The 22,518-nt window shown below is 37.8% G+C and overlaps 1 protein-coding gene across 21 annotated transcripts in view; it reads left to right on the forward strand.

Moving 5' to 3' along the window:
- The window catches only part of PAK3 (p21 (RAC1) activated kinase 3), a 408,807-nt gene that overhangs the window by 242,223 nt on the left and 144,066 nt on the right, over positions 1 to 22,518 (forward strand). For 17 of the 21 annotated variants that reach the window (XM_088794993.1, XM_088794997.1, XM_088794991.1 and 14 more), the window contains 5 exons: positions 8,983 to 9,083; positions 11,694 to 11,756; positions 13,364 to 13,408; positions 14,597 to 14,750; positions 17,558 to 17,595. In XM_088794993.1, coding sequence (XP_088651119.1) covers positions 8,983 to 9,083; positions 11,694 to 11,756; positions 13,364 to 13,408; positions 14,597 to 14,750; positions 17,558 to 17,595 — 401 coding nt within the window. The remainder of the gene's footprint in view (positions 1 to 8,982; positions 9,084 to 11,693; positions 11,757 to 13,363; positions 13,409 to 14,596; positions 14,751 to 17,557; positions 17,596 to 22,518) is intronic. The other 4 variants (XM_074324363.2, XM_074324364.2, XM_088795000.1 and 1 more) reach the window with 2 other exon arrangements.

The raw sequence follows: 22,518 nt of genomic DNA on the forward strand, positions 1-22,518 counted from the left end.
TGACCCAGTCCTTCTTTAAATGTATGTTGTTTAATCTCCATGTATTTGTGTTTTTTCCCGCTTTCTTTTTACAGTTGATATCCAATTTCAAAGCCTTGTGATCGGAGAATATGCACGGTATGATTTCAGTCTTCTTAAATTTGCTGAGGCTGATTTTATATCCCAATATATGGTCGATCCTTGAGAATGTTCCATGTACAATAGAAAAGAATGTATAGTCTGATGTTTTAGGATGAAGTGCTCTAAAATGTCATTTATGTCCATTTCATCTAATGTGTCATTTATGGCTACTATTTCGTTATTTATTTTCTGTTTGGATGATCTATCCATAGCTGTCAATGATGTATTTAAGTCCCCTAGTATAATTCTGTTTTGGTCAATTTCTAACTTTAGTTCTGTAAGTAGTTGCTTGGTGTATTTCGGTGCTCCCTGATTGGGGGTATAAATATTGATGACTGTTATGTCTTATTGTTGTACAGTCCCCTTCACCATTATGAAATGTCCATCTTTGTCTCTTGTTATCTTTTTCACCTTGAAGTCTGTTTCATCTGATATCATTATGGCTATACCTGATTTTCTCTGGGTACCATTTGCTTGGAGTGTCAATTTCCACCCTTTCACTTTGAGTCTATGCTTGTCCTTGTAGCTGAGATGTGTCTCTTGGAGACAGCATATGGTTGTCTTTAGTTTTTTGATCCAATCTGCCACTCTGTGCCTTTTTATTGGTGAGTTCAGTCCATTTACATTTAGGGTGATTATTGATATGTGAGGATTTCCTGTCATTCTATCTTTAGTTTTCTGGTAAGGCTGTGTCTCCATTGTTTCTTTGCCTTTTTGTTGTTGTCTATTATTTCTGTGTGGTGGTATTCTATGATGTTTCCCTCTGTTTCTTCTTTTATTTCAGTATATGTTTCAGTTCTGGATTTTTTTTGAGTGGTTACCCTTAAATTTATGTAAAATAAAGTTTGATATTTAGAGTATTCCATTTTCTTCAGCATGCTTACTTTCTCCATTCCCATATAACGGCTCAGGCCTTTACTCTCCCCCTTTTTGATTTTTGGTTGCTACAAATTGTCCCTATTGATGGTGGTCGAATAGCCTCCTTTAGTATTTCTTGTAGTGCAGGTCATGTATTTGAAAATTCCCTCAGCTTCTGTATGTCTGGATAGGTCTTTATTCCTCCTTCATATCTAAAGGATGTCTTTGCTGGATATATTATTCTTGGCTCATGATTTCTCTCTTTCAGTAGTTTGAATATTTGGTTCCACTCCCACCTGGCTTGTAGTGTTTCTGCTGAAAAATCTGATGATAATCTAATGGGCTTTCCTTTGTAAGTTACCGTCTTCTTTTCCCTGGCTGCCTTGAGGATTCTTTCTTTGTCATTGATTTTAGACAGCTTCAATACAATGTGCCTTGGAGAAGGCCTGTTGGGATTGAGGTAACTAGGTGTTCTATTTGCTTCTTGGATTCGAGGGTCCAGTTCTGTCCACAAATTTGGGAAGTTCTCATCGACAATTTGTTTGAATATATTCTCTGTTCCCTTCTCTCTTTCTTCTCCTTCTGGTATGCCCATTATTCTTAGATCACTCTTTCTGATGGAATCAGAAAGTTCTTGTAGATTTCTTTCATTTCTTTTAAGTCTGAAGTCCCTTTCTTCTTCTATCTGTGTCATTTCCAGGTTTCTATCTTTGATGTCACTGATCTTTCCTCCATCTGGTCAACTCTACTACATAAGCTGGTTATTTCATTCTGAATTTCTTCTATTGAGTTCTTAATCTCCAGAAATTCTTTGGTTCTTTTTCAAAATTTCAATCTCTTTCGTAAAATGCTCATGCTGTCCTTTGATTGAGTTTCTGAGTTCATTTAACTGCCTATCTGTGTTTTCTTGTATCTCATTGAGTTTTTTCAGAACTGCAATCTTGAATTCTCTGTCATTTAAGTCACATATTTCTGTATCTTTAAGTGCCTTCTCTGGAGATTTTTCACTTTCTTTCTGAGCTATCTTGTTGCCTTGGTTATTCATGGCGATTACTGGTTTACTATTTCTCTTCCTAGACATCTACAGGAGTGACTTCTGCAACAGGTTGATAGGAAGAGGTCTTTCTTTTGTTTTCCAGTACTTGTTGGTAGAATGTTTTATTATTTCTCCAACTGCAACTTATTTTCCTTCTCCCACACAGTAGTGCTATGTTTTCTCTGCACTATTCCAACTTCTCACACAATGGGGGGATTCCCTGGGAGACGGGCTTCTCCTCTGTTAATAGTTCGTCTAGGTCACAGGGCGCAGTGTCCCGGTGGGTATGTGGAGAGCTTTTGATGTTCCAAAGCTCTTCCAGCTCCTAATTCAGAGCCCGTATGTTTCAGCAGTTCTGTTTACTCCTGCAGGGATCCGCCCAGATAGGTGGGGTCAGGAGCGGGGTGAGTTGTGAGAGGTGGCCCAGAGCAATGGCGGCAACCACCACCACAGCCCGTCCTGCTTCCACAGCTCTCTCCCCTTTGCTGGAACTAGTTGGGCTGTGAATTTGTGTTTGTGGGCCACAGTTCTCAAATATAGCAAATTTTCTGTTGTTTTGATCTGACACTGCTACTGTTTCGCTTCTAGCACCGGGCAGGTGGGGGCGGGGCGAGCTCTGGGAGGGGAGGGAGGGGGCGGCTAGTCTCAGTGCCTAAGGCTCCGTTCTCTGCTCGGCAGTGTGGGCTTAAACCACCGTTTTCAGCCTTTTTCCCTCAGTCTTTTCTCCGAGGTTTCTGCCATGAGCGTTGGGTTCAGCCGTGTTATATGCTGTTCCCTCAGCCTTGTGGAGCCCTGGCGGAGCCCTAGCAGTCCGAGTTCTTCCCTCTCCCACAGCTGCAGTAGCTCCGGGAAGCAGCGAGCTCAGCGCACTGAGCTAGGTCTGCGTCCTGCGCCCACACAGCTCCATCTCCACGCACTTCTCCCTTTCCTCCTCCCTCCACTCGCACGAATCTCCCACCTGTAGATGATTTCAGTCGGTAGTGGGCCTCTTCGTCTTGCCTGTCTGTTGTGCAGGGAGTCGTTTGTGGAGTTTTTGTTGTTCGATTCTTTGTAAATTCCAGGGAAGCTTTACAGAGGCTCACCTCACGCCGCCATTTTTCCAGAACTCCCCATTATTCTTATACTGCTCTTTCTGATGGAGTCAGAATGTTCTTGTAGAGTTCTTTCATTTATTTGAAGTCTCAAGTCTCTTTCTTCTTCCATCTGTGTAAGTTCCAGGTTTCTGTCTTCCATGTCACTGATTCTTTCCTCCATCTGGTCAACTCTACTACATAAGCTGGTTATTTCATTCTTAGTTTCTTCTGTTAATTTCTTGTTCTCCAGAAATTCTATTTAGTTCTTTTTTGAAATTTCAATCTCTTTAGTAAAATACTCATGTTGTTCTTTGATTGTGTTTCTGAGTTCATTAAACTGCCTTTCTGCATTTTCTTGCATCTCGTGGAGTGTTTTCAGAACTGCAATCTTGAATTCTCTGTCATTTGTGTCACATATTTCCATGTCTTTAAGTTCTTTTTCTGGAAACTTTTCACTTTCTTTCTGACCTGTCTTTTTGCCTTGGTTATTCATGGCAATTGCTGATTTTTTATTTCTCTTCCTAGACATCTACAGGAGTGGCTTCTGCAACAGGTTGGTAGGAAGAGGTCTTTCTTTTGTTTTCCAGTTCTTGTTGGTAGAATGTTTTATTTTCTTTCTGACTGCAGCCTTATTTTTCTTTCTCACACGGTAGTGCTATGTTTTCTCTGCACTATTCCAGCTTCTCACACAATGGGTCGATTCCCTGTGAGACGGGCTTCTCCTCTGTTAATAGTTCACCTGGGTCACAGGGCGCAGTGTCCCTGTGGATGTGCGGAGAGCTTTTGAAGTTCCAAAGCTCTCCTGCACCAGATTCAGAGCCCATATATTTCAGCCGTTCTGTTTACTCCTGCAGGGATCCGTCCAGATAGATGGGACTAGGGGCGGGGTGAGTTGTGAGATGTGGCCCAGAGCAATGGTAGCGACCACCACCACAGCCGTTCCTGCTTCCAGAGCTCTCTCCCCTTTGCCATAACTAGTCGGGCTACGAATCTGTGTCTGTGGTCCACAGTTTTCAGAATAGCAAATATTCTGTTCTTTTTATCTGACACTGCTACTCTTCCCCTTCTAGCACCAGGCAGGTGGGGGCTAGATGTGAGCTCTGGGAGGGTAGGGAGGCGGCGGCTAGTCTCAGTGCCTAAGGTTTCCATTCTCTGCTCGGCAGTGAGGGCTTTAACCACTGTTTTCAGCCTTCTTCCCTCAGTCTTTTCTCCGAGGTCTCTACCGTGAGCGTTGGGTTCAGCCGTGTTATGTGCTGCGCCCTCAGCCCTGTGGGCCATAAGCGGAGTCCTAGCAGTCCGAGTTCTACCCTTTCCTGCATCTGTGGTAGTTCCGGGATGCAGCGAGTTCAGAGCACTGAGCTAGGTGTGCGTCCTGCGCCTGCGTGGCTCCGTCTCCGCACTTCTCCCTTCCCTCCTCCCCTGGTCACGCGATTCACCCACCCTTAGGTGAATTCAGTAGTGTGCTTCTTCGTCTTGCCTGTCTGCTGTGCAGGGAGTCCTTTGTGGAGTTATTGTTGTTCGATTAGTTGTAAATTCCAGAGGAGCTTTACAGAGGCTAACCTCATGACGCCATTTTGATAACGTCTTCAGGTTCTTTACTTTTTCTGTGACTTGTTTCACTTAGGATAATAATCTCAGGATCCATCCACATTGTTGCAAATGGCATTTTTTTCTTATGGAAGTATTGTTTTCCATTGTGTCACTGTGTACCAAAATTAACTCAAAATATATCAAGACCTAAATATCAGATCTGAAACAATAAACTGCATAGAAGGAAACATAGGTACTTAACTTATGGACCTTGGGTTCAAAGAGGATTTTATGAATTTGACTTCAAAGGCTAGGGAAATAAAAGCTAAAACAAATGAATGGGAGTATATCAAACTAAGAAGCTTCTGCGCAGTTAAAGAAACCATCGACAAAACAAAGAGGTAACCGACCGAATGGGAGAAGATTTTTGCAAGCAACACCTCTGATAAGGGACTAATATCCAAAATATAAAAGGAACTCATACAACTCAACAAAAAACAACAAGAACAAGCAATCCCCTTAAATAATGGGCAGAGCACCTGAAGAAACATTTCTCCAAAGAGGACATACAAATGGCCAATAAACTTATAAAAAGATGCTCAACATCTCTAATCATCAGAGAAATGCAAATAAAAATGACAATGAGATATCACCTCACACCTGTTAGAATGGCTATCATCAACAAGACAAATAATAACAAGTTTTGGATAGGCTGTGGAGAAAAAGGAACCCTCATACACTGTTGGTGGGAATGCAGATTGGTGTAGCCGTTATGGAAGACAGTGTGGAGGTTCCTCAAAAAATTAAGAATAGAATTACCATATCCCTCAGCAATCCCTCTCCAGGGTATGTACACAAAAATCTGGAAACATTTATCCCTAAAGATATATGTGCTCCGATGTTCATTGCAGCTTTATTTACGGTGGGCAAGATATGGAAACAACCAAAGTGTCCTTCGATAGATGATTGGATAAAGAAGGTAAAGTATTCATTTTGTTCATTGATTTTATTTTGTTTTATTGCATCTCATTGAGTTTTTTATTAACTGCAATCTTGAATTGTTTGTCATTTAAGTCACATATTTCCATGTCTTTAAGTTCATTTTCTGGAGATTTTTCATTTTCTTTCTGAGCTGCCTTGTTACCTTGGTTATTCATGGCAGTTAATAAATTATTATTTCTCTTCCTGGGCATCTGTAGCAGTGGATTCTGCAGCAGGTTGATATGAAGAGGTCTTTCTTTTGCTTTCCAGTAGGTGTCTCTGAAACATTTTATTTTCTCTTGTGCTCCAGCATTTTATTTTTCTCTTGACTGTTCTGGCTTCTTGCTCAATGGGAGGTTCTCTGGGAGTTGGGTTTTCCTCTGTCATCAGGTCACCTCAGTCTCAAGGCAGTGCCTTCTTGGGAGGTTGTACTGGACAATGGCGTTCCTAGCCTCTGAAATCCCAATGCTGCCCCTGCAGCTAGATGCAGAGCATATTTGTCTCAGCAGCCCTGAGTGTCCGCATGGTTAGCCTGGAAAGGTGGGGGCAGGGTGGGGTGGGAGAGGGTTCAGGTGTGTTTTTGGCTAGGAGCCATGGTGACCTCCTACCCACAGCTGTCTAGCCCCTATAGCTCTTTCCCCGTCACCAGAATTAGCCTCACTGTGTGTCTGCCACTCTGGGATTGTCTGTCCAGTTGTGAGCACTGTATATATTCTGCTCTTTAATCCAACATTTCTACGGTTTCTTCTGGCACCTGCTTCTAACACTGAGAGGTGAGCTCTGGCAGGGTGTGGGGAGGCAACCAGGCTCCATGTCTTTTTTTCTGCCTGGCAATGAGGCCTTAAACCACAGTTCTCACCCTTCTATGTTTGGTCTTTGCCCCAAGGTCTCTGACCTGATCTCTTGCTTCAGCTATATTACATGCTGATCCCTCAGTCAGGACTATGGGCCACAGAAAGTGCACCTGCAGTCTCAATCCTTTCCTCTTCCGGGAACTGCAGTGTTCTCCGGGCTGTGTTCACAAGCTTCAGCCATGTCTCGCATTTTCCCCTTCCTTCTTCCCTTGTTTGCACCAATTTGCCCACCTTTAGATGTTACAATGACTGGATCTCTCAGACATGCTTGTGCGTTGTGAAGGGTATCTTTTGCTGAATTATGGTATCCTTAGCTGTTCAATTTGTTGTAACTTCCAAGGGAGATTTCAAGGAGTGCCAATCACGCCGCCATGTTTCTGACATATTGTTGCTTTTACTTAAAGGGAGCTTTCTTTTCAAATTATATGAAGTATCTGGTCCCACAAAATCGGGATATGCCACCGGCCACCCACAGATTAGGAAATTACCCAACATGAGTTATATCTTGCAATGGATGCCATCCAAGATGAATGAGTATAAAGAAAGGATTGTGAAAGGACAAAGAGTGCACTAGGAAAGGAAGAAAAAGGAGAAGAAATGCCACTCACATAAAGAATGGTCCATGAAGGAGCAGGACAATAAGACCACATTTTCAAGGAAGTAGAAACAGAAATGGTTAGCCATGTCCAACATGGTTATCTATGGGAGATCAGGAAAGAGGAAAACTAAGAAAATGTTTATAGTAGTAACTAGGATACCTTTTGTGCAATGGCAAGTGCAGAAAGCTGATTGTTCTGTTCTGACTTTCTGAACAGGTAAAAACAGTAGTTGAACAAGTGTAAATGGTAGCTACAGTCCACAAACATGCAGATAACTCTAAATAGAAACTCTAAACAGAGTTTAGAGTTACCAACAGAAAATTCTAAGCTTCACTGTTCGGTTACGATAATATTCATCAATAAAGTAAGCTCATTGTAAAAATGGAATGTATACTAAAGTTAAGTTAAATGGTATATATGTACTTTTCAAAATGGGTCTTAAATGTGTTCCATGTCTTGGGAAAGGCTTTGAGTGACCCTTGTCCCCCCATCTCAAGCCTTTCCTAATCCTATATCCTCATCCTCTCACTACTTGAATTTCCATATTTCTGTTCTATATGTCTGTCCTCTGGCTGGAGATATGGAGCAGTGAGAGAGTTAGAAAGAGAAAAGTAGCCATAAGAATGAGATTGGAACATAAAAGGTTCTGAATTTAAAATTTATCCTGGTAACAAGCAATCCTTATAAGGTTATTTTAATGTTGTCTGAAATTGAGGCCAAGGAAACATCTATTTGAACTAGAATATTCTAAATTGGCCACCCTGGCAATTCTGAAGTTGATTGGTTTTATTTTAGCGTATGTGGTTCATGATGACTTACTTGCCCAGTATTAGGAGGGTGAGTTTTGTTTTGGGTTTTTTTTTTGTTGTTGTTGTTGCTCTGTTTTTTTTGTTTGTTTGTTTGTTTGTTTGTTTGTTTTGAGTGTGAAATGGACCCTTATTACAGATACGTGGTCAAATCTGCTGATATGTCTATTATGGAAGCTACTAAATGCCATTTTACAATATTTCCACAGAAACTTCCTCCTGGGATCTATTTCAAGATAGACTAATTTCATTACAGTTCCGAACATAATTTCTTCAGTGATTATATTTTAAAGGCTTTTGACTTATTAACTATTGATGTGCTTATTCATAATTGTGTCACTATGAAAAATCTGCTAATTAAGGACAGTGATTTTAAATGGCTAATAGGACAGAATATACTAGAGACATGTAAAATAGCTACAAACTAGAGTGACTAAACCAAGGAATTGGTTTGGGTTTCTAAGAACTAAATAAAATTAATTCAGTATAAAGCAGTAATTTGTGTTTTTTACTAGCAAAGTGCTGGGTAGGAAATGATTAAAAACATTTTAATGATAAATTTGTAACAATATAGATTTGCACTGGTATTCTCATTGAAAGAAAACCAAGAGTCTATTGAGACATGCTGCATAATTTAAACATGTAAATGAAAGAAGTTCTAGCTACTTGATAATTAGCTATGGTTAACATGGAAGCAATTCATAACACTTTTATAGATAGCATAAGCAATTTTCTTTTCTATTCTTTCTAATAGTAAGCCTTAACTTGATTTGAGTGTAATGAATTTCTTCTTTAGTAAGTAGTATTTGATCCAACAAAGCCAGTTAAACGCAATATACCTAGATACATATTGATTACATTGACTAGTAAAGGACATAAATGAGTTTGACTGAAGGTTTTGTTTGAATTGGATTTAGAAATGTGTAAATTATTTGAACATAACATTTTCTATCAAACTCTCAGCCACTTCTGCAAGTAAAATTATTTCTGAAGTTAAGTATTGTTAAAATGGTGTTGAAATCAATTGTCTCTCAACTTTATAACTATTTTAATGAACCTAATTGTACAACTTTTAGATAGCAAAACTGTATCCCAAATAAATTCATGTTAACATTTTGCCTTTAGCCAATAAGAAGAAAGAGAAAGAACGCCCAGAGATTTCTCTTCCTTCAGACTTTGAACATACGATTCATGTGGGATTTGATGCAGTCACTGGGGAATTCACTGTAAGTAAGCTTTGTATTTTATTTTGTAAGCCATGAAAAAAAATTCTTTATTAAAACAGGTTTCAAGCAAGAATCACCATATCCCAAAATGTCAGACTTGAAGTTTTTGATGATTTCAAGTAAGATGAACTTTGCCTAGACAGTTATAGATGGAACTAGCAGATGGTAAGAGTATTGGCAAAATTATTTTTTCCATCTTAACAAAAATGGCTGATAATTGTGTAGTGTTCAACTTGATTGAAAATGCTAGTTTACCATGGCATAGGAAATGTAGTCTTGTTAGAGACCATGCTTGATTGAGCCTATTCTTTATCATTTGAGGTGAATCAGAGAATCATGGACTCAACTTGGCCAGTGAAGACAATCTGTCTCAGTAATATAGGCTTTACACAAGAACCTGGATTACCCAGATCAGCTACCACACTAAACAAAAACCTCTGTAAAATTGACCTGTTCTTCCCTTTGATTTGAAAAACGTAGCTTATTTTTAGGCTTAATAGGTATATTTTGTAGACATTTAAAACAACAGACCTCGTGTTTCAGGAAGAAATATTGATGGATATATTATGTGTACTTTAGTGGTTATGTACTTTGTATATAATCCATAATAAATACTAACAAGAAATCTCTAGAAAGGCCATAGCTATAGATCCAGCCTTTCTTTGGATATTTGTAGTGCTCAAATAGCACAAGATGTCAGATCTGTGATATGTTATACTTTTCTTTTTAAAGATCTGGCACTTTTTTTTTTAGGTGGATGATGGAAATGATATGGCTGAAAATATGTCCCCAGGAAGATCAGCTACCTTTTTCCATACAACTAAGTAACTCAGTCAAAATGTGCATTCTGAGATAATGAGTAATTTTGAATGCATTTAGAAAAAAACACACAAAACTTTGATACAACCATCACCATTGATTCTTGGGTTAAACCAGATATTAAATAATTGAATCTTGTGTTTCATAACATGATGGTTAGTAAGTAGACTGTGTCATATGATAAAGTGAAAGAAGAAAAGAGGGGGCAAATTAATTTGATTTGGAGAATCAAACCTTGTCTCTGAATCGACAGCTGAATTTTCTTTTTTTTTTAATTCCAGAGGTTAGCAACATGAGAATGAAATGGAAACTGAGTAAACATCTTAGCCTTGTAAAGTGATGTGAGCTGATTATATCTATGTTCTCAGTAGCAAGCAGAAGAGAGCATCAGGAAGTACTGACATTGATAAAGTTGAGATATTGGTAGGATTTCACCAATTTCATCACTAGAGTCAGAGACATTATTCCAATGGCTTTGAGTTTGATCCGGCCTCTGTTCTTTACTATATTTGAGAATATTCTCTTAGCAATACTTAGGAAATATAACCTCACTGTTATCATGACCACCACCATCATCACCACCCAAAATTACAATATTTATAAGCTGAACAAGTTTAGACTTCTTAAAAAATCACATTGACTATTTTTGACATTTTAAACAGTAAAAGCACTTAAACTGTATAAGTTTTGTCTAATATCTCTTCCCTTTTTTATTTTATGAACTTTTCATTTCCAGTTTTGATGTTTTTATTCTGTATGTGCTTTCCTTCTGTTTAAATTTTTCTTATGCTTTATTTTTGTCATTCAATATTTTTCTTTTCTTTTTCTTACTCTTGCTTTTTTATGTGAAAGTTTTCTCCTCCAGTATTCTTATGTGACATTCTAGTTTATTTCCATTTTAAAATTGTTTTTCTACTTTTTCCAACTTGCTTGACTTACAACCTATCTTTAGCTCTTTCTTATTTCTTTATGAATCCTGAATGGAAATGAATGAAAGTGAATCACCATCATCTTGATGACTGCAGTCCAGCCATTTTCACTTTTCTATCAATTAGAACCCAAAGAACCAACCAGAGAGGAATAGGTTAGGATATGTGATGGGTAATCTTTTTAATCATGAAAAAGAGATTGAAGCAACTGAACTAAACCAAACAAAAACCGGTCCCTTCCTCCCCAAAACCGAACTTGAAATAAATCAGTTGTTTGAATACAGTCAGCTGTTAGAAATCCATTGAATATATTAATAAGACACAGGCTAAATTTGGAAATCTGATGCAATTTATTATCATCTTGATCTTTCACAACTACTTGCCCACACATCATTTCTAAAGATGCCAAATTTTGCCTTTTTTTACTATCTTAATCTGTGATTTAGATTTACTGATTTTAGAAATACAAAATGATAATAAGCTTTTAAAAATCATTTCATTGTTAGAATTTAAAATTGAGTCCTAATTCCACAGTACCACTAATTCATTGTGTTTCTGTGTAGAGGGGGAGGGCCATCTTACTAAATTTGATTAGTGTAGTTGTTTAGGTTGAATTTTGAGTGATTTATTAAACTGTCTAGTCCAGTTGTCTTATAAGGGCCTGTTACTTTGAATATATTTGGACACTAATTTGGTGTGTTGCTTGGTGATTATCCTACGGCTAATTGGCCCATAAAACCTTGTACACCTGGTCATACACTTGGACCCTAAGGTTAAAATTAGGTTGGGAGGTGACATTTTTTGTATTAAACTATTACAAGTCCTTATCCTTTATATTGCCATTTTTATCCCAATACTTCAGAACTCCCCCTTCCAGTCTTCTAGACCTGTGACGGTCGCTTCAAGTCAATCAGAGGGAAAAATGGTATGAGTGATATAAATTATTATTTCTTATGATAAGATAAATGCTTGGCCTGTTGTATCATGCTACCATTCTCCTGGGCTACACCGGACAATCCCCAGCTTGATGTACATCTAGCTGTTATTGTATACATGGCCAGGCGTTGATATGTGCTCCTGCTTCTGATGCTCACACCTCTAGGTCTCCATTAGCTGTCTAACTTTTGGGATTTGTACCTCAATTTGGAGTAATGAGATGGTTTTCTGATTATGTGCCTTTGTGGCATATATTCAAATTTAAGTGTCAGGTTTCATTGATTAACTAATTTATTTAATTTTTTAAAAGAAAATAGAAATTATCTCAGCAGTGTAGTCATGTGGTAAGTATAGTTGTCTGGAGGATCTTCTGCAATTGACAGCATTTTTTCCTGCTGTCTAGTGATCACATGACTGTATTTATCACAAAAGTTCAAAAGTGCCATGAAAATGTATAACTACAAATATTCTAATGATTATGATAATGATTATGCTAGTGATGTCCGCTCTAGTGGTTACGTGCAATGCATACCTGGTTTTGTTACACTTAATAACTCCTTTGGCCATTAAAGTATTAACCAAATGCTATTAACTGCACTTAGAATCAGAACTGGGATCATGCATGGGCTTCTGAGTTCAAATTTTTGGCTTAAGGCTTTAGCATCAAATTGCGTGATAAATGCATGTAAAAGTGTTATTTCACTATGCTTGGGGTAGGGGTAACCCTAAATGCTAGGAATCAAAGACCTATATTTCAAATCAAACCAGTGGGGTCAAAGCATGTTTTTATAGCAAGAGAGATAATATGTTTATTTAGATAAAGCTGTTACCTTATACATCTGATCTTATTTTATGGGAAGTGGGACTTTGGAAATGCAGGATTAAGATGGAAACTATTTCCATATAGTTTGAAATGAAATGGTTTCCCTTTCCCTGGTCTAAATGTCTAAGAAACTCAAACATAGAGTCTGGCTGTGTGGAAAATCCTCAATCTAGTTTTCTCTAAGCCAGCCATGACTTTAGCTATAAAGTACGGAAAAATCACATCAACAATAACAAATGTTAAATTCAGTATCACCATATAGCCATCCTTTGAATTTTCACCACACAGATACTGCCAATGTGAAACTAAAAATGGTTAACCACAATTGGTAACCAAAATTTGTAAGTTCATCACATGGCCATTGGCTATCTGTGATCACCCAGTTATACTAACAACTTACAAATTATTGTTGAAGCTGTTCATGGCGCCATCCTTTTCCCCTCCAAATTCATGTTTTTACCTTTTTAGTAATTTCTCCAGTCATTTAGGGATAATTCTTATTATTGCATATTTATGGAGGAAGCATCTGGCCAAAAGTGGAATTATGCATCCAAACTTTGGAACGTTGTCATTTTCTCTGTTTTCTTAAATCTGTTGTCTTGTAGCCTGTCCTGTCCCTGATTTAGTTAATATCTCCCTATTTTCATAACTGCCCCACTTCAGATGGCATTACCCCCCCATTCAGACCCATTGGTTTCATCTCCTCCCACCTTCTAAGTTATCCCACATCCTGTTTTAACTTTCTTTTCTTTCTTTATTTACGTCCATTACAGCCAGATCTCTATGGCTCACAGATGTGCCCAGGGAAGCTCCCAGAGGTGCGTCACAGGCCCAAAAGAAGCTTGCATCAAAGTGCTTCTTTGAGATGTCATAGCACTGCAGCAGCAGGTTCATGTGTGTGCAGTAGAATTGTTGCTTGGCTTATCTCTTTTTTGTTGTCATTCCCAAACTCTGGAGGCCCATGTCACACATTGTTTTACTGAGACTTCATAGGACAAAGCCACAGAAATTGTGTCTTGATGCACTTCAGGAATACTGTGTCTGTTTCTCATCCCAAGTTGCTCTTGGAGGTTGGATAATTATGAAATGGGGACCTCTGCAAGCTGAACATGTAGGAAAAAATGCTCAATGCTCAATGTAAAACTAACCTCTCTCTGTAATTTTTTCAATTCTCCTTGGTTAGATTTCCAAATACTCCCTCGTCTCTGCTCTAAATGCTTCAGATTATTGCAAATTCTCACAAGGATTTGGCATGGTTGTCACAGTCCCCAGGTTCTTCCATGTGGCCAGTGAATGAAGAGGGGAGGAGGGGGTGAAAGGAGGAGAGGAGCAACCTGTAGGGAAAATGCCCAAAGCAGCTTTAATGTTAATGTTACTATTTAGCATCTCAGGGGTTATTGCTCCTCCACAATTATATTTTTGTCTCCTCTCAATCTCCCTTTCTATTAAAGCTCTAGATCCAAAAAATTACATTTTGTAATCACAAAGTATAAACTGACCAAGGGTGAGGCTTTCCTTTTATTGTAAAAGATATTCTAATTACAGCATGCCCAGAAACAGCTTATGATATCCAGTCAAGTAAAATCTATTGATCTGCACTATACTATGCTGTGCATAAATTTAGAAAAGTCTTGCTATGTCTGCCCTGAGTCACCAGAAACAACAACAAAAAAAAACAAAAAAACAAAAAACAAACAAACAAACAAAAAACCTAAGCCGTAAACATCATTTCATGGATGAGCAGAGTTAATTTGGAGGTGATTTTCATGCACTTTTTTTTCTACCACCCTTTTTAAGTGGGAACCTAGTTTTACCTATGTGTTTTAATTATACAAGACAATGATTGCATTATTAAGTTACTAACTTTAAATCTAGAGTGTAACTTCAGTTTCCCAAGTGTAATCCTACAGGTAGCATGGGCTTCTTGGTGCAGAACTTTACTGGAACACAAAAATGTAGCTGCTGAATGTACTGATCTGTCATTCTTTCCCTTTGGTTGTCCACAGGGAATTCCTGAGCAATGGGCACGATTACTCCAAACCTCTAACATAACAAAACTTGAACAAAAGAAGAACCCACAAGCTGTTCTAGATGTTCTCAAATTCTATGATTCCAAAGAAACAGTCAACAACCAGAAATACATGAGTTTTACATCGGGAGGTAAGAGTAAATCTAGGGTATAAAATGTGAAAAAATAATTCCAATCTCAGAGCCTCAGGATTAGAACAGAAGGCTTGTAGGGCATTTGAAGTCAGTTCTAGTTCCTCCTCAGAATGACTTCAGCAGAAGTAAACTAAAAGGTGAGTTGGAAGTTGAAGTTGGTTTACAGTGCTTGGTTAATTTTAGAAGTGAAATAAGTAAATTATCCAATGAAGCAATAGTTATCAGTTTGAATCAGAAAAATTGTCCTTTTCTATCTTCCCTAGCATGAAGACACTCAGTTAGGATCAGGCCTTGTGATGTGGTCAAGAAGTAAGAAGTGTATGGATCAAACCATGGTCTCTTGAAATTTATTTTATCCTTTAGAATCATTTGATTGCACCATGATGATACAGGACAAATTTTGTGGCTGCCAGGTTGTTTTTATCAGACCTCAAAATCAGACTTAAAAAAAAAAAGAAATTGCAGTTTGCTATTTATAAGTGTTCAAAAGGCCATGTGTCTGCCAAATCTCGATTTCTTTTGCTAGCTTGTCGATCCAGCCTTTGTTTGAAGCTTTGATGTTCAAATTTGCACTGTAAGAAACTTAAAAACATGTACCAATAGTACTTCTGCATATGAGAAAAAGGATCTGTTGCCTCTTTAGAACAATTTATTATTAACATCTAAAGAAAGAAGAGAATACTATCATTGGTGCCCCAGCTATAAAGAGCCCCTACATTTTGACATTGGTTTTAGTACGGTGGGGGGGCATGATCTTTTTATGAATGGTACAAGAACACACTTGGAAGTGGATGTATCTCATTTGGCCATATCAAATATCAAAGTCCAAACTTAAAGGTATATGGCAATTTACATGTTAAATGGGACTTTTTTTTTAATGAGAAGATTGTTTAACTTCTGTTATCTAATGGCAAAAACCTAAAAGAAAAAAAGGCATAAAAGAGAGCTTCTTTTTATGATGTTAAGTCCATCACGTGAAATAAAATATTTAAGAGATCCTGGTGACACATCAGACAATGATTAACGTAAGAGCTCTACTCCAAGTACACTGTAGAACCATAGGCAATGAGAACCAAGAATGGATTTAAGAAATCATTTCAGTGTATCCATTAATACTTTTTGGATTCTCAGAATTTGTTCTTTATTCTAAGTTGCCACTGCTTTTTAACCTTTTTATGTGTCGAATTCTCTCAACTTAACAAAGAATAAATCCTGAAAACTATGTTGGAACTCAATAGTATATGAGTTATTGCACTATTCTGAGTTGAGTGAAACTCACCATATGTTGTCTGGATGCCCTAGTGTTGCAACTGACTAATAGGCTAGGAGGGGAAGAGAAGGGAAGAAGGAGGGTGAGTAGAAGGGAGACATGGAAAGGAGGGAGGGGGGAGAAGGAAGGGGAAAAATTCCGGGTGTAGATGTACAGTATTCCTCCTTTATCCATGATTTTGCTTTCTGTGGTTTCACTTGACCATGATCATTGATGGTCTGAAAATATTAAATGGAAAATTTCAGAAATAAACAATTCATAAGTTTTAAATTGTGTGCTGTTCTAAGTAACATGATGAAATCTCATGTGGTCCTCCTCCAACCCGCCTGGGACATGATTCATCCTTTGTCCAGCATATCCACAGTGTACATGCTCCCCACCTGTTAGTCACTTAGTAGTCATCTAGGTTATCAGATCAGCTGTCAGGGTATTGCCATGCTTGTGCTCAAGTAACCCTCATTTTACTTAATAAGGTCCCAAAGCACAAGAGTACTGATACTGGCAATTTGAATATGCCAAAGAGAAGCCGTGAAGTGCTTTGTGGCAAAAGTTCTTGACTTAATAAGTAAAGAAAAAAATTGTATGCTTAAGTTGATAAGATCTACAGTAAGAAAAAATCTTCTATTTATGAAATTGTAAAGAAATAAATGCCAGTTTTGCTGTCACAAATCAAACTGCAAAAGTTACAGCTACAGTGTGTGACAGGTGCTTAGATAAGATGAAAAAAGCATTAAATTTGTGGGAAGGAGAACTGACTCTGGGTGATGAACACACAATGGGATTTATAGATGATGTAATACAGAATGGTACACCTGAAATCTATGTAATTTTACTAACAATTGTCACCCCAATAAATTTAATTAAAAAAAAAATTTGTGGGTGGAAGACATGAACAGAAAACCTAGATTCCACAAATCCTCACTTAATGTCCTCCAAGCATTCTTGGAACTGTGGCTAAAAGATGTATAATGAAACCAGTGTTACCACAGGCTAATTGATATAAAGAAGAGTTAGTGAATTTCCTATAGCATCTCACTGATGTTATTATGAAACAGCATTGAACAAAACTGCGTTATTCGAGGACATGCTGTGTTTGTGTGTGTGTGTGTGTGTGTGTGTGTGTGTGTGTGTGTGTGTGTGTAGGGTTTGGTACTATCTGAGATTTTAGTTATCCACTGGGTGTCTTGGAATGTATCCCCCCCCATTAGGGGGGACTACTTTGTAGAGTCATACCAATCTAGGAGTAGGTAATCTCAACATTCCTTCATATAGATGACATTAATTAGAGGCTTTCATTAAAATCTGTAAAATTACCTGGTGGTAACATGTTGAGGAAGTAAGGGTATGACATATTTTAAGAAAAAATGTTGTTTATCATGATATCTATTTGGTACTGAATTGGATAATTTCCTTCTATTGAAACACATGCAGGTGTTTTTTGTTTGTTTATTTGTTTGTTTTATTTTTTAAGTATGGTCTCTAAACAAGGTAATATTTATGAAACAAAGATGACACCTTTATCTTCACTTTTCAGATAAAAGTGCACATGGATACATAGCAGCCCATCCTTCGGTAAGTGAAAAATTGAAAACTGTTTTGTGTAATCAGTGTTTCTGGTAGTCCAACAGAATGCAATTGCACAGATCTAGTATTTAGATATAGAATCTTTTTAAAATAGTTTTTTAAGGTATAATTTAGATATATAAAATTCACCCACTTTTATGTATACAGTACGATGAGTTTTAGGCATTCACTAATCTGGTTTTATAGGTTTGTCTTTCTGGGCATTTCAGGCAAATGAAATAAAACAGTATCTGACCTTTTGAGATCAGCTTTTCTCACTTGCAATAATGCTTTTAGGTTTTGTCAAAGTTGTGCATATCAGTAGTTTGTTCCTTTTTTGCTAAGTAGTATACCATAGTGTAGATGCATCACTGTTTATTTAACAGTTTACTCATTGAAGGATTTCTTGGCTATTTACAATTTTTGGCTAATATAAATAAAGCTACTGTGAACACATATGTATAAATCTTTACATGAACAAATGTTTCCATTTATCTTACATATAGAATCTTAAAAATAATAATCATAATGACAGCAACTTCTCTTTACTGAATATTTATAATGTGAAAGGTACTGGGCTAATAATACTTCATATTCACTTCACCTTTTCTACAACACAATTAGGTAATTTTTACCATTGTCTCAATTTTACAGATGAGGTTCAGAGAGGTGAAATAACTTGTCTAAGTTCATACCACTAAATCTTTTAGTGTCACCGGTTCCAACAAACTGAGAGGCAGTAGGGGAGATGACTTTACCCAAAGTCACATGGGTAGTTTTATCAGAGAAGTAACTAGAAAATAAGTGACCTAACAGAACACAAAGATGGCGAAGTAGGTAAATGCCGTGATTACCTTCTCTCACGATCACATCAAAATTACCACTAAACTACAAAACAACCATCATTCAGAATCTCCTAAAATCTTGCTGAACCGAAGCCCTACAACTAAAGACGTGCAGAAGAAGCCACCTCAAGACTGGTACGAGGGGCAGAGACATGGAACTGGCTGGTCCCACACCCATGTGTGACCATTAAAGATCAGGAGGAGTGAGAGGTGCCAGCCCAACCCCACACCAGATTTTCAGTGCTGGGTAGAGAAGTCCCCATAATTTGTGACTGTGAAAAATAGCAGAGACTGTGACTGAGTGAGAGGGTGGGCAGCTGCACTCTTAAAGGGACAAAATGCATATTTACCCACCAACAGAGTCACTGGCTCTGAGCTCCAGCACTCAGATTGCAGCTGGAGAGGTGATACGACATAAGGGTGGTGGTGGGGGGACTGAGTTGTCTGGCCTGAGACAGGGCTGGAGAGGCAGCTTTCTCCTGGACAGAGGAGCTGGCAGAGACCATTGTTTCTTTCTTGGGCCCTCTCCTTTCCCTGTGTGCAGACACAGGTGGCCGCCATATCTGAGTCTCTGCCCAACAATCATTCACCATGCCCTGGAGATTTGAGACCCCACCCCACCTTTATTTATTTATTTTTTATTAGTTTCAGGTGTTCAAAGCAATGCAATAGTTAGACATTTATCATTTACATCCCTCACAAAGTGATACCTCCCTCCCCCAATCTACTATCATTCTGACATCACATACAGCAGTTACATTTACACTGTCTCTATTCCTAATGCTGTACTCCACTTCTTGTAAATATATATATATATATATATATATATATATATATATATATATATACATATATACGTATATACGTATATATGTGTATATATATACACGTATATATATGTGTATATATATGTATATATGTATATATATATAATAAATATTTATAGCTATAAATAATTATAGTTGACAATCATTATTGTTCAGCTTCAGCTTCAGGTGTACAGTGCAGTGATCAGGCATCTATATCTTCCCTGAGGTGATCTACCTAATAAGACAAGTGTCCATCGAATACCCTACAAAATCTTTACAACATTATTGATTATATTCCCCAAACTGACTTTCATATTCCCATGGCAATCTTGTGGTTACCAATTGTGCTTTCTAATCCCCTCAACTTCTCCCTCACCCCCCCCATCTCGCAACCCTCAGTTTTTCCTCTGTATCACTGAGACTGTTTATGATTAGTGTGTTCATTTATTATTTTCTTTAGATTCCACATTTAAGTGAGATTATATGGTATTTGTCTTTCTCTGTCTGACATATGTCACTTAACATAATGTTCTCCAGGTCCATCCATATTGTTGTAAATGGTAAGATTTCATTCTTCTTTATTGCTGCGTAATACTCCATTGAATAAATGTATCACAGTTTCTTAATCCAGTCATCTACCAATGTGCATTTTGGTTGTTTCCATGTTTTGGGTATTCTGTATAATGCTGCAGTAAACAAGGGTGCATAAATTTATTTCAACTAGACTTTTGAATTTCTCCAGATAGATACCTAGGAGTGGAATTGCTGGGTCATAAGGTAGTTCCATTTTCAGTTTTCTGAGATACTTCCATACTGTTCTCCATACTGGCTGTACCAATCTGCAAAGCCACCAACAGTGCACAAGGGTTCCCTTTTACCCACATCTGTACAAGCACTTGTTGTTTGCTGATTTATTGATGATAGCCATTTTGACTGGGGTGAGGTGGTGTCTCATTGTGGTTTTTATTTTAATTTCTCTAATGATTAGTGAGGTTGAGCATTTTCTCACATGTCTGTTTGCCATCTGTGTGTCCCCTTTAGAAAAATGTCTCTTCTATGCCCTCTGACTATTTTTTAAAAATTTATTGGGGTGACAATTGTTAGGAAAATTACATAGATTTCAGGTGTACAATTCTGTATTACATCATCTTTAAATCCCATTGTGTGTTCACCACCCAGAGACAGTTCTCGTTCCATCACCATATATTTGATCCCCCTTACCCTCATCTCCCACCCCCGTCCCCCTTACCCTCTAGTAACCACTGAACTATTGTCTGTGCCTATGAGTTTTTGTTCTCATTTGTTTGTCTTGTTCATTTGTTGTTTTTGGTTTATATACCACACATCAGTGAAAGCATATGATACTCTGTTTTTACTGGCTGACTTATTTTGCTTAGCATTATACTCTCAAGATCCATCCATGTTGTCACAAATGTTCCTATATCATCTTTTCTTACGGCCGAATAGTATTCCATTGTGTATATATACCACAACTTCTTTATCCATTCACCTATCGAAGGATATTTTGGTTGTTTCCATGTCTTCGCCACCGTAAACAAAGCTGCAATGAACATTGGAGCACACGTGTCTTTATCTCTAAATGTTTTCATATTTTTGGGGTAGATACCCAGGAGAGGGATTGCTGGGTCATATGTTAATTCTATTCATCACTTTTTGAGGAACCTCCACACTGCTTTCCATAATGGCTGCACCAGTCTACATTCCCACCAACAGTGTATGAGGGTTCCTTTTTCTCCACAGCCTCTCCAAAACTGTTACTATTTGTCTTGTTGATGATAGCCATTCTGACTGGGGTGAGGGGATATCTCACTGTGATTTTTATTTGCATTTCTCTGATGATTAGTGACGTTGAGCATTTTTTTCATATATCTATTTGCCATTTGTATGTCCTCTTTGGAGAAATGTCTCTTCAGGTCCTCCGCTCATTTATCAATTGGGTTGTTTATTTTTTGTTGTTGTTGAGTTTCATGAGTTCCTCATATATTTTGGATATTAGCCCCTTATCGGAGGCACTGTTTGCAAAAATCTTCTCCCATTCTGTTGGGTGCCTCTTTATTTTGTTGATGGTTACTTTTGCTGTGCAGAAGCTTTTAAGTTTCATATGGTTGCATTTGTATATATTAGCTTTTACTTCCATTGACTTGGGTGTCAAATTCATAAAATGCACTTTGAACCCAAGGTCTATAAGTTTAGTACCTGTGTTTTCTTCTATGCAGTTTATTGTGTCAGGTCTTATGCTTAAGTATTAGATGCATTTTGAATTAATTTTGGAACATGGTGACAGATAGCAGTCCAGTTTCATTCTTTTGCATTGGCTAACCAATTCTCCCAGCACCATTTATTGAAGAGGCTGTCTTTCCTCCATTGTATGTCTTTAGCTTCTTTGTCAAAAATTATCTGTCCTGAACTGGACCCTCGAATCCAAGAAGCAAATAGAACATCTAATTACCTCAATCCCAACAGGCCTTCTCCAAGGCACATTTTATTGAAGCTGTCTAAAATCAATAACAAATAAAGAATGCTCAAGGCAGCCAGGGAAAAGAAGATGGTAACTTGCAAAGGAAAGCCCATTAGATTATCAGCAGATTTTTCAGCAGAAACTCTGCAAGCCAGGAAGGAGTGGAACAAAATATTCAAACTATTGAAAGAGAGAAATCATGAGCCAAGAATAATATATCCAGCAAAGATATCCTTTAGATATGAAGGAGGAATAAAGACCTTTCCAGACATATAGAAGCTGAGGGAATTTTCTAATACATGACCTGCATTACAAGAAATACTAAAGGAGGCTATTCGACCACCATCAACAGCGACAATTTGTGCCAACCAAAACACAAAAAAGGGGAGAGTAAAGGCCTGAACCAGAACACAGGAATGGAGAAAGTAACCGTGCTGAAGAAAAGGAATATTCTAATTACCAAAGTTTCTTTTACGTAAACTTAAGGGTACCTACTCAAAAAAATACAGAACTGAAATATATACTCTAATAAAAGAAGAAACAGAGGGAAACATCATAGAATACCACCACACAGAAATAATAGACAACAACAAAAAGGCAAAGAAACAATGAGACACAGCCTAACCAGATAATTAAAGATAGAATGACAGGAAATCCTCACATATCGATAATCACCCTAAATGTAAATGGACTGAACTGACCAATAAAAAGGCACAGAGTAGAAGATTGATTCAAAAAACTAAACCCAACAATATGCTGTTTCCAAGAGACACATCTCAGCTACAAGGACAAGCATAGA

Source organism: Rhinolophus sinicus, chromosome 18 (assembly GCF_057876585.1).
Source record: "Rhinolophus sinicus isolate RSI-liver-muscle chromosome 18, RSI-T2T, whole genome shotgun sequence".
Classification (NCBI taxonomy): Eukaryota; Metazoa; Chordata; class Mammalia; order Chiroptera; family Rhinolophidae; genus Rhinolophus; species Rhinolophus sinicus.